General features: G+C 43.7%; 1 protein-coding gene across 3 annotated transcripts in view; it reads left to right on the top strand.

Moving 5' to 3' along the window:
- arhgap46a (Rho GTPase activating protein 46a) overlaps positions 1–16666 on the top strand; it is a 30409-nt gene that overhangs the window by 1396 nt on the left and 12347 nt on the right. For 2 of the 3 annotated variants that reach the window (XM_006784686.3, XM_006784685.3), the window contains exon 2: positions 9438–9944. In XM_006784686.3, coding sequence (XP_006784749.2) covers positions 9438–9944 — 507 coding nt within the window. Of the gene's footprint in view, positions 1–7717; positions 9294–9437; positions 9945–16666 lie in introns of those variants that run through there. The other variant, XM_006784687.3, reaches the window with a different exon arrangement.

The following is a 16666-nucleotide window of genomic DNA, read 5'->3' as shown; positions in this document are numbered from 1 at the left end:
AGGGAAGTTTGTTTGCCTGTTGACAGGAAGTGAAGCCTGTCCTGCACTGACGGCTGCATGTTATGAGTCATGGTATGTTAATAATCGCTGTGATTTCATTAGCTTCAACGTACACATTTCCAGCTTTCACTCCTTTCTCTGATCCCTTGAGAATCAGTGCTCTTAACACTCAGCACGCACTTTTCAGCTGACTTTGATTCTCTGTGGCCTGCCACAGTGACTTTGTAATGAGGTTAAGGTGATTTGTCCAAACAAATTTATCTGTACCTGAGCAACCACTGACACTGCGAACTGTGGGGATTACAGACAGGTTTAAATCGCGGGCATCCACTGGTTTGAACCAGATGCAGATCGTCACTCAGAATCCTTACGTGGCTTAATATCCTGTTGTACTTTTTAGGTCTATGACACAAATTCAAGAGTTAAAAGAGGTGAACAAGTTTATGTAACGTCAGTGAGCTAAGGTGTAAATGAAACCCACAAAGTGCAATTAACACATTGAACACAAAGAATCTGCCACGACCTGAAGATCTGTTGTTGTTAGTGAAATATTAATCCTTCCCTACACGTTGAGCCCCAGCGATGGCCTCTTAAATCATAATCCACTCCTCCCCTCAGGCCTGCGCGGGCCTGGCGTTAACATCTTCACTGGCCTGCTCTGCATTTCTAATCCTAGAGAGTCTGCCGTCTGCACCTTCACTTCCTCTAGAGGACAATCCGGACGTTCCTTTCCTGCGTGGCTCCTCGCTGACCCCCTTGCTTACCCCTGTAGCTGCGCTCTGGGATTAGACTCTGGCCTCGTTTGTCATGTCAGCAGGGGGAGGATTCGCGGGGGATGGTGTGGGCCTAGACCAAAATGAAGTTACAAACTGCTGCTGCTGGTGGTTGTAGGCAAGCAGGTCAGATACTAATAAAAACTGCTGTTTTGACAGCACCCAGATAGCACAGGTGGAATTCTTGAGTTTATTTTATATAAAAGGGGCGATGCACAATATGTATTCATCGGTAACCCTGAATGATTTTACAAGATAATGTTTAGAGAACGAATGTTTGTGGTTATTAAGCACAATTACCTCGTAATAGGGTCATTCTTTTTTTTGTGTGTGTATTTGGACAAGTAACCCCATTGTTCCCACTCTGACAGCTGGTGTGCTGATAGAAAGGCTATCTTCTATATGGTAAACACCCTGATGCTGCAGCTTCTGTTGCACATGTTCGCTCTCGTCCAGAGTCTTATGTGACCTCAGAAGTACCCTTCAGGGGTGGGCAATTCCAGGCCCCGAGGGCCGGTGTCCTGCAGGTTTTAGATCTCACCTTGGGTCAACATACCTGAATCACATGATTAGTTCGTTACCAGGCCTCTGGAGAACTGCAGGAGCTAATTTAGCCATTTAAATCCGCTGTGTTTGTTCAAGGACACATCTAAAACCTGCAGGGACACCGGCCCTCGAGGCCTGGAGTTGCTCACCCCTGATCTAAGGGAAGGGTTGAAGTTTTTTTTAGGAAGGACAGGGACTTGTGTTTGGGCAGGCCGTACTCTCTCTAAAAGGGAGTTTATTGACCCTTTGGCTGAGTGTCACCTCGGACAGACAGTGAGTGTTCAGCAGAGCAGTAAGGGGGCCGGAAGTTCCCGGCATTTCTGCTGAGCTGCAGCATTCGTGGGTGAAGGCAAGATGGTGGGACAAGACAATACTCCCCATAGAGAAATCACAGAGTGCCGCTTCTCTGCATTTAGCTTGTAGGCGGATTTCAGCAAGGGTATCTGAAGTAACATTTAACAGCTAACACAAAAATGTTCTCCTGGAGCCGGTGGTGAGGTAGGCTTTTTTTTATCTCGTTCCTCATGAAGAATCGGTTTGTTGCAGTGTGGAGGGAGGTGAATGCTTTGGCATCTATATGGAATGAATTGGGGGGCCATGTAAAATTGGTAGTTGGAACGCAGCATGGGAAAAACTGGCCTTGCTGAAGGTTGGCTGTGTGACCTTGTGAGATCCAGTCTAATCCAGCGCCAGTAGAGAGGGGAAGCCGTTTCTAGTCATGGATTAGGGCAGCTGTTGAAGGAGGTCACCCCCAGATCTCCATGTCTCAAGCTCCGCCTCATCGCAGCACTTGTTGGCTGTGATCCCCTGTGTGGACGCAACAAAGAATTGAATGAAGTCTGCCTGTTGATCCGACAATACTCGGCATTGTTTTGTACTATTACAGGCTCCAGAATAGGGTGCATTTCACAGGCTTTGTAATGCATATGAAGCTGAGTCATTGCGGGACTTTCTTCTCAACTTTCTTGCTCTGTTCCCAAAGAGCCTGTGTGCTGTATACAGCTGTGGTAAAAAGACTTTTTTTTTTCAGACTCCTAAGTCAGATGAGTGTGTTTGTGCCCTCCAGTTTTACAAGCAGTCAACATCTTTTGTTTTTGTTAAAAAAAAAAGGTCAGCTTTGCTCTTTTTTCCCCAATACCACCGTTTTAAAAGACCCATGTTCAGCTCAGTTCGTGCAGGGTGATCATGCTGCACACAGACCAAACTGGTTTGTGCAGTTGTACCTGAGTCATTGCAGTAACAGTAAGAAAGAAACGGCAGTCTGCTCTCAGGTGATACTAGACAATGAGGTTCTTGGAATTAGGTTTACTCACCCGGGCTGAGTGATGACAACATATAGTGGTTGAGAAGTCACTTTAAGCAGAATGGTGCTGCTTTTGTTTACAGAAATGTAGAACGAAAGCAAAGTTAGGGTTTTAATTTCAGCTGTTGCTGTCCAGTTTGCTAACTTTTACTTTTGCAACAGGAACTATCAGCAACTTTCCTTTTACCTAGGCACGTATAAAGGGTCTGTATACTTTTTTGGGAGGTCTTCTGTCTATCCCAGTTTGTTTGACCCTTGCAGGACTTTTTGGAAGTAAATCAAATAATAGGGTGCGTTCAGGAGTCTAACCCCCTGTTTATCTTCATCTTCCCATACCAGCCGTCTCCTCTCTCTGCCAGGCTTTAGCTGCCCGGCTGTTTGGTCTTAAGGTTCTTTACCTCTCTTCCCCTCATTGGCACCTGGCCTGCCTTGGTGCCTGGGTCAAGTCGTATAAGGTCGGCTCCAGTGCGTCTCACGTGTCCCTCTGTGAAAGATGACTCCCACATACCCCTCCAAACTTGTTTCCCCATGTCAGCACACGGCGAGTAAGAAAGTGACACTGACAACTGCTGCCAAGTTTAGGAGGAAAAGGGGAGCAGAGAGAAGATCTGGAATCTAAGCAGGATTTTAAAAGTCACAACCTTTTGATCATCTGAGTAGCCATAGTATAAACTTGGGGTTTATAGAGTGATGTGGTAATGTACACAGTACGCAGGAGAGAACTGGGTGGGTACTGTGGAGCCCTGTGGGTCCCCAGTACAAAAGACATCACAGTTAAAGTCGGAGTATAAGACGAGTTAAGAGCATCCTAAACCTTGGCATTAGCTTTAATGAGGGCTGCAGGAGCCTATTCCTCTCAAACAAACTGCCAAGTTGCTTGTTGTTATATATATATTCAGTGCACACAGAGAAATTGTGCCATGTGTTTTACTGACCTCTGACTTGTGGTGACACGGCAGGAACGGGAGGTGTTAAACAAAAGGCTGAAAGAATGTGTTAGTGACAGGTGCAGGACATTTTTTCTGTCATCTAAAACATGTGCACGCTCCCTTCTCCCTGTTATTGTTCTGGTTACCAGGGTGGAGTCTGCTCCCACATCCTCCACAATGGCTAGCCACGTACACCTTGCCACAGCTCAGTTTTCAACAATGGACGCTCAGTATACTTGTGATAAAGCTTAAAGTCAGATGCGTTAAATGATAATAATGTTGTTTTTTTGTTTGTTTGTTTTTGGGTTATTTGTTTGATCTGAGTTTTGTTGTAGTTGCACGTGTTTAAGTTGCTTCGTACGAGGAAAGTGGTACAGCACTCAACGTGCCCGGTTTATGGTTACGTTCTCTGTTAGTTACAGCTACTGGAAACCCAGCCAAGCTCTTAGCAGTCGGTCCATGTCGCTGCTGTTGTTTTACAATATTTAGATAAGCAGGTTGCCTAGCAGCATTGCTGAATAGACTTTGTACATGGTTTATACATAATCAAACAGAAGTCTTTTGGCAGGTCCCTCCATGCATTATATTGAGGTACAGGCCTCTGCTTGCTCTGTGTCAGTAAATCACCAGAGATTTCTCACAGTTGCAAAATGTTTAATACTAACCCAATTCTGAAATAGTTTGGGAGTGTTTGTGAACTGTGAATAAAAAAAGAATGCGATGATATAAACCCATATTTTATTCACAATAAACCCCAAAACATTAAATGAACAGAAATGGCTCATTCTGAATTGGATGGGATGTCTCAAAATCTTGAGACATGGGATGGGAGGAAAAAGCTGAATACCTAACTGGAAACAACTGGAGCAACATTTTGTAACTAACCTGTTGACAGTTAACATTATTAGGTATAAAATGTCCATCTTAGAGTTTCTCTGAAGTAAAGAATATTCGAGGCCAATTTACTGATGTGCCAAAAACATCTTGATGAACATCTTTTTCAGGCAAGACTGCATATTTCAGCAAGGCGATGCTAAACTGCACACTGCACCTATTCCCACACAACTGCTTCATAGTAAAAAAGTCTGGGTGCTCCACTGGCCTGCCTGCACTCAAGACTTGTCACCACTTGAAAACATTTGTCACATTATGAAATGAAAAATATGAGTTTGTGCAGGTCAGACACAAAAGAAGACCCCAGGACAGTTGAGCAGCTAGAAGCCTCAATCAGATAATGCGACATCTTTCCTCTCCCAAATGTCCAGCAGCTGGTCTCCTCAGTTCTCAAGACGGGGATATAACACAGTCCTAAACATGGCTTTGTCCTGATATCCTGAAATGAGTTGTTGCATTTTTCAAATGCTTTTTTAAAGGTGTCGGTTTCGATATTTAATGCTTTCTGTGGTCTATTGTGAATAAACTATGGGCCATGAGATTTGCAAATCATTGCGTTGTATTTTTATTTACATTTCATCCAGCCTCACAACATTTTCAGACTTAGGTTTATAGTTTTGGGTGTGTGCAGCCAAGTGATTTTGGATTTCTTCCTTTCTGCAGAGTGAGGACTTATTTTTATGCCAGTATCTGAGGAGAAAGGATGTTTTATGTCTCTAAATAGGAAAGAGCAGCTCTGTAAATATACCGGCAAGGGGGGACCTTGGCACTTGTTGCTGTGACCGGAGTGGTAAGGTTTCCTAGATGAATGGCAGGCCCTGTGCGAGAGCTCCGCCTGCTTCGGTCCACAAGGAACAGTCACAAGCAACAGCAGCTCAGAATAGTCGGTTGCTGAAAAAGGTTGGCGGTTACCTTTCAAGAGTACAGAGTGATAGATGGGAGCATAATTGTCTCACTGGGTTTAACTGTTATCTTAGTTTTGTCTAGTTTATGGACCAGTGATTTCACTAAAACCTTCACTTAGCACCGTGTTTCTGAAGGTGTGCTATCGCTCCATCAGGAATGCCACAATAGCACAGAAGCATAAAACAGCATTTCAGTCGTTATGAGATTATCTGATGACACAACGCTTAGTCTAAACTCTCCGCCACCCAGGGAAAACAATCTTTTCTCCTTTCTATATGGTTTATCTTTCTGATGAAATCAACAACCAGTTTGAGTTTGTTTGAAACCCAAAGCTGCACAATGACACAGGGTTTGCTTGCTGCCCCATTTCCAGTGAATGCATTGTCCAGTCCTCTATGTTTACCGCTGCTGGGAAAAGTGCCATTTACACTTTGGTGCTGCCTTTGAACAATGGGGCAGATTCCATGAGCTATATTCTGTTGTTTCCCTAACTCTGGGAAACCGCTCTCAGTTCTAGTTATTTTGGGAGATGACTGTAAATTGTGGATGATGGATGTAGTAGTTCTCCTTCAAAAAAAAAAAAGAAGCCACTGGCACTATGTGAATGTGAGCGACTTGATGGTCAAGAAGGTGTTTTCATGTTTCGGGTTTGGCCTCTTGGTCTCTGTGGTGGGCTATGTTTGCATAGTCTTTATTCACACTTTGACAAGTTTTATTCTTAGTTACTGTGGATAACCACAGGCTCCTGAAGGTTCTCCTAGACTCCTCATGGGAGACAGAGACCTTGTAATGTGTTATCACACATCGGAATATAAAGGATGAGGAATTTCATACTTGATTTTTCATATATTTTCACAAAACTTTCTGCCAATGGGCATCACGTGAAGAGGCAAACCGATGCAGTTTAAAAAGTCTATTTATGAGGAATAGAAGTTTCTTGAATGAGGGGTGAACTGTCTTTAAGAAACGTAAAAAGGTCCAGTCGCTTTCTTTCCAGGCACCTTAGACTGTCCATGAACACTATTATTTATGTTGCAATCTGTAATCTAACCCCACCAAAAAGTGTTTACTGAATGCAGTCAACTCCTGGTTACAGAGTGCGCAAAGTCATAACACGGGCCTGTGGCATAAAGGTCTGCTTCAATTAGATTGAGTCTCCCCAGAGGTAAACCGGGTGCTGTATGCTTTAGTCATAGGTCCATGTGTGTAACAAGTTAATTTTAGATCAATATAAAACATTCCTCTTGGAGTTAAACTTCACTGAGCTTGTGCAGACTGCATTCCAAACCATTTATGAACATTTACAGCGTGAGGCAGATTGCCTCAGTTGTTTGGAGAGTCATGCTCTATACTTTTCTGTCTGCTTCTTCTGGAGAAAGACCACATAAAGCTGTGCAGGCTCAGATTGATTTACATGGCACCACATAAAGCAACTTTTCACCAGAAATGTGTATCAAAGAGGATCCTGTTAATGTTAGTTGGTCCACTTTTATTCATTTTTAAAGTTTTTCTTTGGTGCAAGTGAATAAATATTCATTTTCATTCATTTTAGTGAAAAATCAAAGTGTTTCGACCTCACTCCTGGTATGTCCCACTGAAGAAAAGTGCCATTGTATTAGGCAAACCCAGGTAATGGCTGTGTCTCTGTTTTCTGAGTGCTCCCCAAAATGATTTCAAAACCTGAACACGGCCCTTCTTCCTGCTTATCAGGTCGTGTCAACAGAGCACAGCAGGCTCGCTCTCAGCTCTGACTGCTGTTTATTTACCCAGAGGGAACAGTCCTTATGAAACAGCTACGCCCCGTGCTGCTTAACTTGTCATGTATGGTGTTCACAGTGCACCATGAAACCCTCGTGTCCTGTCAGGGTGTGTAGGATGCAGGTCATTATGCAAAATCCCATGCTGGTTACTTCACCGTCATCACAGCTGTGGTACACTGGGAGACAACCCCCCCCCAACACACACACACACACACACACACACAAAATGCTGTGTCGGCTTACTTGATACTTAAAACTTAAAACGTGTTACTTGAAACTCAGCAGTTTGTAAGAAATTGTTTTATTTGGATTTGCATCCAAACACTCCATTTACAGAGAATAATGACAAACTGAATCACAGGGAATGCGGCATGGGAAGATCAGTTTCTCGGTTTGGGAACGCCTCTTTTGGAATACAGGCAGGAGCAGTGAAAGGATGAAGGCTCTGGTATGTGTGGGGTGGTATTGACTGTTTGGCCTCTGCTTTGAATGCCCTATTATTTGCAAGGCTTCCCGCCCATTAAGTGTTGTGGATCTCATCGCTCAGAAAATCATTTTGTAATACTAGCGTCTCGTTGTGGGAAGACACGCTGTAGTCAGTTTTTTTTGAGTTTCTGCTTGCTCTGATCTCAGGTAGAGTTAAAATGCTGTATAAATAGAACCTGCTTGTTGAGTGGACTAAGGTTAGCGCTGCTTGACTGCTGTGAAGGATTGGACCAGATGGTTTCCCAGCATAAAGCACTGGGACACATGGGAAGACAATATGTGGAAGGCTCCTATAGTCTCTCCATGCCCTTTCTATGTTTACCTGGCTGTTAAATCAAGATATGAAGAGCCTGTGGCTCCTTCTGGCAGCACATAAGAGAGTGATTGATACGTTACGCTTGATGAACAGGTACATCAATGTTAACAGGGAACAGCTGTTCGTCCCAGTGAGTTTCGGCCAACTGGGTGACATTGTAAATGTGGCAGAGCTTGCTGGCACCGTGCTCCTCTGTCTCTGTTTCTGAGACAGGGTTGCACACAGGGTTGTTTTGGCAAGCGCCTTGAAGCAAATGTGGATATTTGGTGAACATTGTAGGCAGTCTTATCCCTGCTAAGCTTCTTGCCTGCTCTGATCATCCCAGGTAGCCTGGATGGTGGAGTCGTACCTCTAACAGCCGTGACAGGGAGAAGAAAAGCTTTTCTATCCTAAGAAAGCTGGGAAAATGTCCAAGCCTCTACCAGATTGTTGTGACACTAATTCCTCCCCAACTGATACTTTGCTCTCAAAGATACTAGACTAGTGTTAGGTGGGACACTAAAGAATAGAAAAGACCTAACCTTGCCAGGACCCTCAAGTGCTCATTACAAGAAGAAAAAGGCGCCTTGTGAGTTTATTTTGAGTCCTTCCTTTGGCTCTCATCTAGACGTTTACTGTGATGCTGAACCTTGGTAACAGTCTCCTTGTGGCTGTTTGTAGCGTTCCTGTTCCCACATGGATTTGCTGACACAGTTAAGGTCTCCTTTGGGGAACTAGATCAAAGGAGACATAAACTAGCTCACTAAAGAATTGCATGACCTGGATATATAGAAACAGCAAGCTAAGGTCCGACTTATTTATAGACGCTGATTTTATGTAGGTAGCTACACCACATAACTTTAATGTAGCATGTTAATACTATTTCAGTGTCCCACTCGTTAACGTAGTGTCCTGTCATTTCACTGAAATTCAGTTCAGGGTCTCTGCATATGTAGTCTGTTTTCCTCTTAATCTGTACCCTTTTGCCTTATTACTTTATGCAAACAGTGCTGTCTTTTACTCTGATTCTCTCTCTCTCTCTGCCCCCTCCCTCTTCTCTGCACTGTCTCTGTTTTCGTTGTCTGTGTGTGTTGTGCTGAGCTGGCTGTTGTCAGTCTGTGATTGTAGTTGAGCTTTGTGGTTTTTGCGTTAGTAGCACTCGGAGCGTATGGTTCTCTTTGGGCCCTGCTGACTCCGTGCCTGGTGCCTCACTGAGTATGTCCACCTGTCTCCTTATTCGGGACATACATATTTGCGCCATCGCTTTTGCCGCTCCACTGCATAGAGATGACATCACCGCTAACACACACATACAGATGGATGCATGTAGGGAACAGGGACATTAACACAGTCTCCATATGGACAAGTGGGCAGGTTCGAGCCTCTCGTCTGTCAAACAGTGTGAGTTGTTTACTGCTTGTCGAGTTGATTAGTACTCAGGCATGTGGCCTCTAATATGTCCTCATATCCTGTAGGTGATCTGTTGTCATTTTAAGCATCTAATAACACTTTTTCTCCCTGTGCTTTTGTTTCTTTTCTTTTCAGCTGTGATTGGGTGGAGATCTTGGAGCCACGCTCCGGTGAGCGCATGTATGTGAATTTAACCACTGGCGAATGCGGCTGGGATCCTCCGCCTGGTGTTTCTGTCCGCCAGGCAGACGGCAACCAGTGGTGGGAGTTGTTTGACCCCCACAGTGGCCGCTTCTACTACTACAACTCCGCAGGACGCCGCACAGTCTGGCATCGACCCCAGGGAGCTGATATAGTGCCCCTCTCCCAGCTGCAGGCCATGAAACGATGCAGCGAGGCCAGGCAGGCTGGAGCGGGTGTGGATAGGCACCACCATGGGACCTCAGGGAGTGTCAGCAGCGTAGGGAGCCAGGGGCGTTGCACCCCTCTACCTGAGCGGGACAGGGACAGCCCTCTCCCTCGAGCCTTGGAGTCCAACGACGAAACTGCCAACCCTGAGCTGGACCTGGCAGCAGACAGCAGATCTCAGGGAGATGGTAGCAGCACCGAACACAGCACAGATGGTGGTAAAGACCCACAGAGGTAAGCCTGACTAAACCTTAAGTAGCCTTCTACAGCATGTCTGGAAAGAGAATTGTGCTTAATCATTAGCGGCTCATATTACCCAGAGAAAAGTGGTGCAATGTGATAGCCATCGGTGCATGTGCCATACCCAATTGCAAAGGCTTTCAAACGGTTATGCTATGAGAACTTGCAGGATTATTTTGACTGTTGACCACTTGGGCTGGACTCAAACTGCTTTCTTGTTTTCATTCTCACTTATCTGAACATTCCATATGTCCCATGTTTCCATAGTATTGCCTGTGAACCATGCTCAGCCATTTCAGCAAATCGCTACCAAATGGGGAAAATGGTCAGTTATATTACAGAGCATGACATTTCCCCTCACGCTAGGGTTACTGGTGCAGAACGGGCCCTAACAGTAAGTCATTCAGAGACCCCGTCATGTGCTTCGCTTTGTGGCCTCATCCAAACCACCGTCTCTTCCCTCCAAGTTGGATTCCACACATGCCACTTCTGTTTCCCCTGGCACATGGCCACTGAGGCCATCTTAGTGTCCTTCTGTGCGCTCACCGCCACCCTGCTCCACTGCGCTCTGCTCCTCTCTGCCCCAGCCCTCATTTCATTTTCCTAAAACAAATTTCAGCCCCTGGTTATCATAGAGTGTAACGCCTCTTACGTGCATGCATGAGAGGCATGTGAGAGAGTGTTGTCTGTGGTTAATAACAAGCAGAGCCACTATATTCGAACTGCGTGTAAGCAAGGTTGATCCTGCCGGGTTTCTGAGGCTGTGGCAGCTGTGGCTCTACGCTCTGCTTCTGCCACACTTTTGCCTTCAGGAGTTTGCTCCTTTGACCCTTTAAGAGTAATTAAAGCTGGTGGGGAAACTAATTAGTTAAGCGTTGCTGCTGAACAGCAGTGCTGGTGGCCCCTTTGTTTTTTGTGTGTGGGCAGTGTTAAAACTCCTCACAGGGTCCCACTCAGTGACTCAACCTTTCCCAGAACCCTTTCTGTCTTTCTTAAAACACTGGCCAGCTGTGTTCAGCCGAGTTAGGATCAGGAGTCTTTAGCTCACTGGGGATTGATACCCTACTTAGCCATATGGCCCATCACATGCTCACCAGCCTCTGTCTCTTAGCAGGTAATGAGAAACCACGACAAAAGACACAAAGAGGGTAGAATGTGACAACTCAAAATGAATAAAAACAAACTCGGAGAGACGCTTGTCTTCAATTAGCGGTGCACTTTATTAATAATGACAGGAAGAAATGTGTGAGAAGAAGAGTTGGGGGAGTCACCGTGGTTTGAGTTGGGTTGGAGCCATGTCACAAAATTTTATACTGAATTTCAAGTATTTTGAAAACAAGATAATTGAGATAAAGTGATTATTGTACCACATTTATTTTCACAATGTGGCTTCTGTCCACAATCACAGATCTCCTCTGCTGGTCTCGTAACTTTTTTCCATTTATTTTCATATGAATTTTCTTTCAAGTTTAACCTCCTAAGACCCGAACTCTTCCACGACACGCATTTTTAATTTCTCTTTGATATTTGGGCTGATTGGGGCCCGATGAATGTAAAAACAAAGAATTACCAGTTTTGTTTTGTTTTTTTACCTTATTTTTGTTTTTAAGAAAAATAAGAGCCACATCTGAGGATATTCGTTTAAAATGTTGATAGAACAGTAGCCGTATAATGTCCTCGTAGGTGGATATCAGGCCCTTGCAGAGCAAAATTGAGTATTTTGGTCTAAATAAGCCAAAATATGATGTCTACATATGTGGACGCCAGGTCCTAGGAGGTTAAGGAAATAAGCTCTTAAAAGTAATGTTTTTAAGCTCATTAAATGTATGAACCTCTGAAAGGGATTGGTAATTGTTTTAAATGTTGGCGTACATATTGAGCAAATCTGAATATTGTTTTTGAGCTTCGCTAGTTTATCTAACACCCATCTTTTTTTTTCTCCCTTTCTTGCCATTCTCCTTCCTGTCACAACTTGTCACTTTCCTAAGACAGTGCGTTCATTGCGTTAGGTCTGTTTTTGCATCATAGTTTTCTTCTTTTTCAGAGGGTTTTTATTCACTTCTGACCTTTGAAAACAATGCTATACATTGCAGAGATGGGTCAGTTCCAGTTTTTCCACTGCTGGTGGGCTTTTGTTTTAAGCTATTAATAAATCTGTTCAAAATAGTTTTCAAACAACACACCCTGTACTATAATATTATTCCAGCCTGACATTTGCAGTTTCCTCTTACTGTGTAGCTCATATCTGTATTTGTCTTAGTTTGTGATTATAGGAAGTGAAAGCACATGAACTAACTACCTGCGTGCCCAATTTGTTACTCATTGGCGGAGTCTTATCACATGTCATGAGAATCTTTTTTAAAGTGTTTTAGTCTAGAGCTCACCTGGGAAGTACCGAGCTCTTCAGAGATAAACATGCCAACTACTTTCAGTTATGGCCAGGAAGGCGTGACTAACTGATCTCTTTTCATGATGCAGCAGACAAAGGTGTCATATACCAGATGGCTTAAAACATCTGTCTTGAATTTCACTTAGCTGTTTATTGCATGTGCAGGTCTGTGCTGTCATTAACCAGGTAACATGTGTGGGAGATTTGCTCTAGAAAGTGTGTGTGACCTGAGTGTATGTGTGTGGGCTCCCTCCATGGAGGAGACCTGCTGAGGCTGAGAAGATGTTAGAAGTCTGCCGAGGACACGTGACAGCCAGACAACCCAGAAATGAACCGAGGTGGTTCACATCAGGGTCGCAGCAGTCTTTTGCCTCTCGTGCCACCCTGGGGTGTATAATAGACCACTAATAGGAACAAAGGCTTTCACTTAAAACCCTGCTATCCCCTCAGAGTCAACTGAACGCTTTCTCTGAGCTGGAAGTGTAGGTATGCTGACTAGAGAAGAACGCCCAATAACTTGAATGTGCCCTCTCATTTAGCCCTGTAATGATATAGCGGTGCACCAGCAATTCAGTCAAAGCATGTCACGCTGACATTAGACACTTAAAAGTCGCCTTTCCTTGCTTTGGATTTGTGAAGATGCAGAAAAATGCCATTTTCTATCTGAGTACCAGAGTGTACGCAGTTATGTTCAAGCTTATACCAAAGCTTCTACACATCAAAGAGGAGTCGGCACAGCTGCTTTTACGAGTGTGGACTGACTTTACTTAAAGGGATGTTGGGTTTCTTGTAGTCTTGATTTATTTGCAGGAAGCCAGGGGACCAACTTTTAAAAATATTCCCCATGAACTGACGAGAAGTGAAAAACAGAACTGGAAACGTTTTCTTTAAATTTCTCTTTCACTTTGTGTTGGGAATTTGTTGAAAGGGAATTTTTCAAAATTAACCACACACTCAAAAGCAAAAGCATAAAAAGGCTAAAAGCGCAACCGGCTTCCCCTCATATAGTTGTGACTCACTGGCAGTGAATCATGTGGGAGAAATCACCAGCGGGTTTATTTAGGAAATGAGGAGACGTCTTATAGGGTCGATAACGTTTTTAAGTTTTTTAATGAGTCACACATTGTGTGTTGACTGCCAGAGCAGAAGCTCCTTATGCTTTTCATCTCCTGCCACTGTGAGGATGTAGCCACAACATACATACTGGACAGACTTGTTTCATCTCTACACTCGTGGTGTGGTAAGCTCTTTTTTTAAAGATTTTTGCAGATGGTGTTGTAAGTCTGCCTGTAACAATAAAGGTTTTCTGTCTTTTTTTCCACATCCACATAAAAGTAATACTGGGGGGAAAAAGGTTGAACTTGTAATCCTGTACTTTGGTCTGGTTAGCATTGACAGTGTGCTTGTTTAGTTTTATTCTACGCTCGTTCTCTTACGGTTTCCTTCTGTGTTTTCCATACGTTTATGGCTTTCTTGAACTGAATCACAGAGCTAGTCTTGTGTGTCTCGCTGGCACAGACAAAAGTCTCTCTTGCTCTGTTTGAGATGTCGTTGAAGCTTTCCTTTTAATGATAACTTTCCTCTCGGGTTCTGTGATGGTATATTTTGACTGTTTTCATAAAGAACTCAAGGCAGCACATGTGAGCTGCTTCAGGCGTAATTCTGACTATCTCAGATTCTCAGATGACTTGAAATATCAAAGATGGGTTGTTGGGGTTTTTTTGCTTAAAGAGTTTTCACTATAGTACTTTATTTTATCACTCTGATCTTTTACTGTTAGAGACTGACTATGAAAGGGTCTGTGTGTGTGTTTAGATGTGTGAGCAGGCAGCTGTTTTAATAATGTTATACACGCTGTGCTATAATTTGACTCCTCCTCAGAAAAAGAGTCGCAGATATACTTTCAAATTCCTGGGGCGAGTCTCTCTGGAATTTACTTGGGTTTGGCCTTACACTTTCCCCTCAGTACGAATCTAGTGGTTGTCCTTTGACCTATCCCGGCACTCCCCATTAGTTCAGGCTTCGAGAGCCACAGACAGACACAGCTGGTAGGCGTCTTGGTTCATAGTAGGGACGTGCGTCACTTCAGCTGTTTCAGGACAACTGGGCTCTCTCAAGGTATCTTGTAGGAAGTGAAATGCTTAAAGCTTTGCTCTTCATGTGTGTTAATTTAATTATTTTTTTATATGATGGGCTATTCACAAGCGGGACGTAGAATGAGCTTTGAACCCTGACGTAGTGGATACAGCATTGTCCTCTGCGAATCTTTGTCTTTTTAGTTTCCTTCCTCCACGCAGATCGCAGTGATCCCATTGGTCTGTGCTCCGAGGTGTTTGTGTAGCAGAAGCTTGGCCTGTGCGACCTCATTTCCTCTTCCTGTCCAGCCAATGTTAATAATAACCCGTGTTTTTCAGACCCCCACTATTCTCAGGAGGAATATATAAGAACTTCCAAATCCATATCCGGCAAAATGACTCAGCTGATGGCTTTTCCAACAACTGTTAGTCTATGTTTAAAAGAAAAGAGAAATGGATCTCCTGACAGCCGTGTTCCCGTAGCAGCACAGAAGATCACAGGGACAATTGTTAGTATTCAGAAACGTGACAGGGGTGTCTTGGACTGTGTAGATGGGGGAGGCAAAAGAGCTGCTTACACTAATTCAAATTTGCTGATTTGTTTCCCAGGTCAGATTATGCAGTTGTTTTCACAAAGGCAGAATAAAATAACCTTGTGTTATTTTACATATCTCTGTCTTCTTGTAAGTCTCACATGCTAACTGATGGAAAGGCTTTCAAATGCATCCAGTAAGCTATTCATGTGTTAACATGTTGTTAACATGTGTCGCATGCAGCTATCTTTTGTGCCCAAGACGTAGCTGAAATGGAAATTCCCTGTTTGCAAACACCGGTAGATTCTGATAAATCTGGAGAGCTCTTACACTCCCAATGATGATGATAATGTCTTTCTAACAACTGTGATAAATTGCTGTGCATAATCCCCTCCTGCAGCTAATGTTCAGTTAACACCTGACCAGCAGGTTACCAGCAGGCAACACACCCTTTTTAAACAACTTTGATTGTTGTTCAAATGAGGTCCAGGCCTGTTTAGTGTTACGTAAGAGCCCGAATGACTCTAGAGGTGGAAGATGGGTCGTTGTCTTCCCCTTTCTTGATCTCAATGGCTGTCGTTGACAGAGGCGTTTCCCTGACGATGGCACAGCCATGCATTGTGTGAGGCTCCCCCACAATGCCACAAAGGCCCCTAAATGAGCCCTGAGGAATTCTAGCCTTCCCGCTCATTCCCTTGCTGCACTCTCCCACGACTAATCCCCACCCCTTCTCATTTACACATGCTCACACTATTCTCTCTTGGTCTGTTCAACCCTCAGCCATCACCAGCAAAAGTCTTCCCATTTAAGCCAGTTGTTGCTGGTGTAGCTTCTCACAGTTTTACTGTGTTTGTCTTTCATTTGGTTCAGATGTCATATTCATACTTTAGCTCACTAGAGCTATTTTGATATGCAAATGCTGGAGTTGTGTAATGAGATTAAGGGTTTTAAACAGAGATAGAAAGCACTGTACAGCTTTTCTATTGGAGTTTGAGCCTCCGCACGAACTTGATGGTTGTCGCACCGAACCCTGTTGGCATCTAACATAATGCGGCAGGGCAGCACACGTTGAATGTACTACACCTTTTTCTGAGCCTGGGTGGAATAATAGCAGGCAAATAAAAAAGAAAGAAGAGATTAGCCAAGAGAACTGATAGGTTTCGCTTTTATTTTTGTTGTTATTATTTTTATCTTGACAGTTGTTCACTTCTACAAACTGTCAGCAAGATTTTCCTAACAGGTTTTGTAGTTGTTTTAATCCACAAGGGAAAAGATGCTGCTGAAATAATCAGAGGTTGGTGTGTTTTATTGAATGTGTGGACACAGGAGTAGAGAAGGGTAATATTTTATTTGACATAAAGTTGGCTTTTGACCATGAAGATAAAGAAAAGTGTACAGGGCTGCTTAGGTCTAAAGATTATTTGGTTTCCATCTATAAAGTCAGACATATTAGAAAGTCTTTATAAGCCCTCTTCCGGCCTTGGCACAGCATGTGAACATTGCATTAGGCATTTCCTGTTTGTATTGTATATGGAGAAACCCTCTCTCCAAACCTCCCCAGGCAGGAAGTAGTGGTCACTACCATGTCAGAGTCATTCCTCATTAAGTTTGTGACGCTCCCAGAAGGAATACAGAAGACAGATTAATGTTTTAGACTGGTGTATATATGAAGACCAGTTGTGATAAAAGCTCTGTTTCATGTGTGAGAGGTGTTGCTAC

The sequence above is a fragment of the Neolamprologus brichardi genome, chromosome 5 (assembly GCF_056152115.1).
Source record: "Neolamprologus brichardi isolate AB-2024 chromosome 5, ASM5615211v1, whole genome shotgun sequence".
Taxonomy (NCBI): Eukaryota; Metazoa; Chordata; class Actinopteri; order Cichliformes; family Cichlidae; genus Neolamprologus; species Neolamprologus brichardi.
Note: the sequence above shows the minus strand (reverse complement) of the source record. Positions and strands in the feature narration are given on the sequence as shown.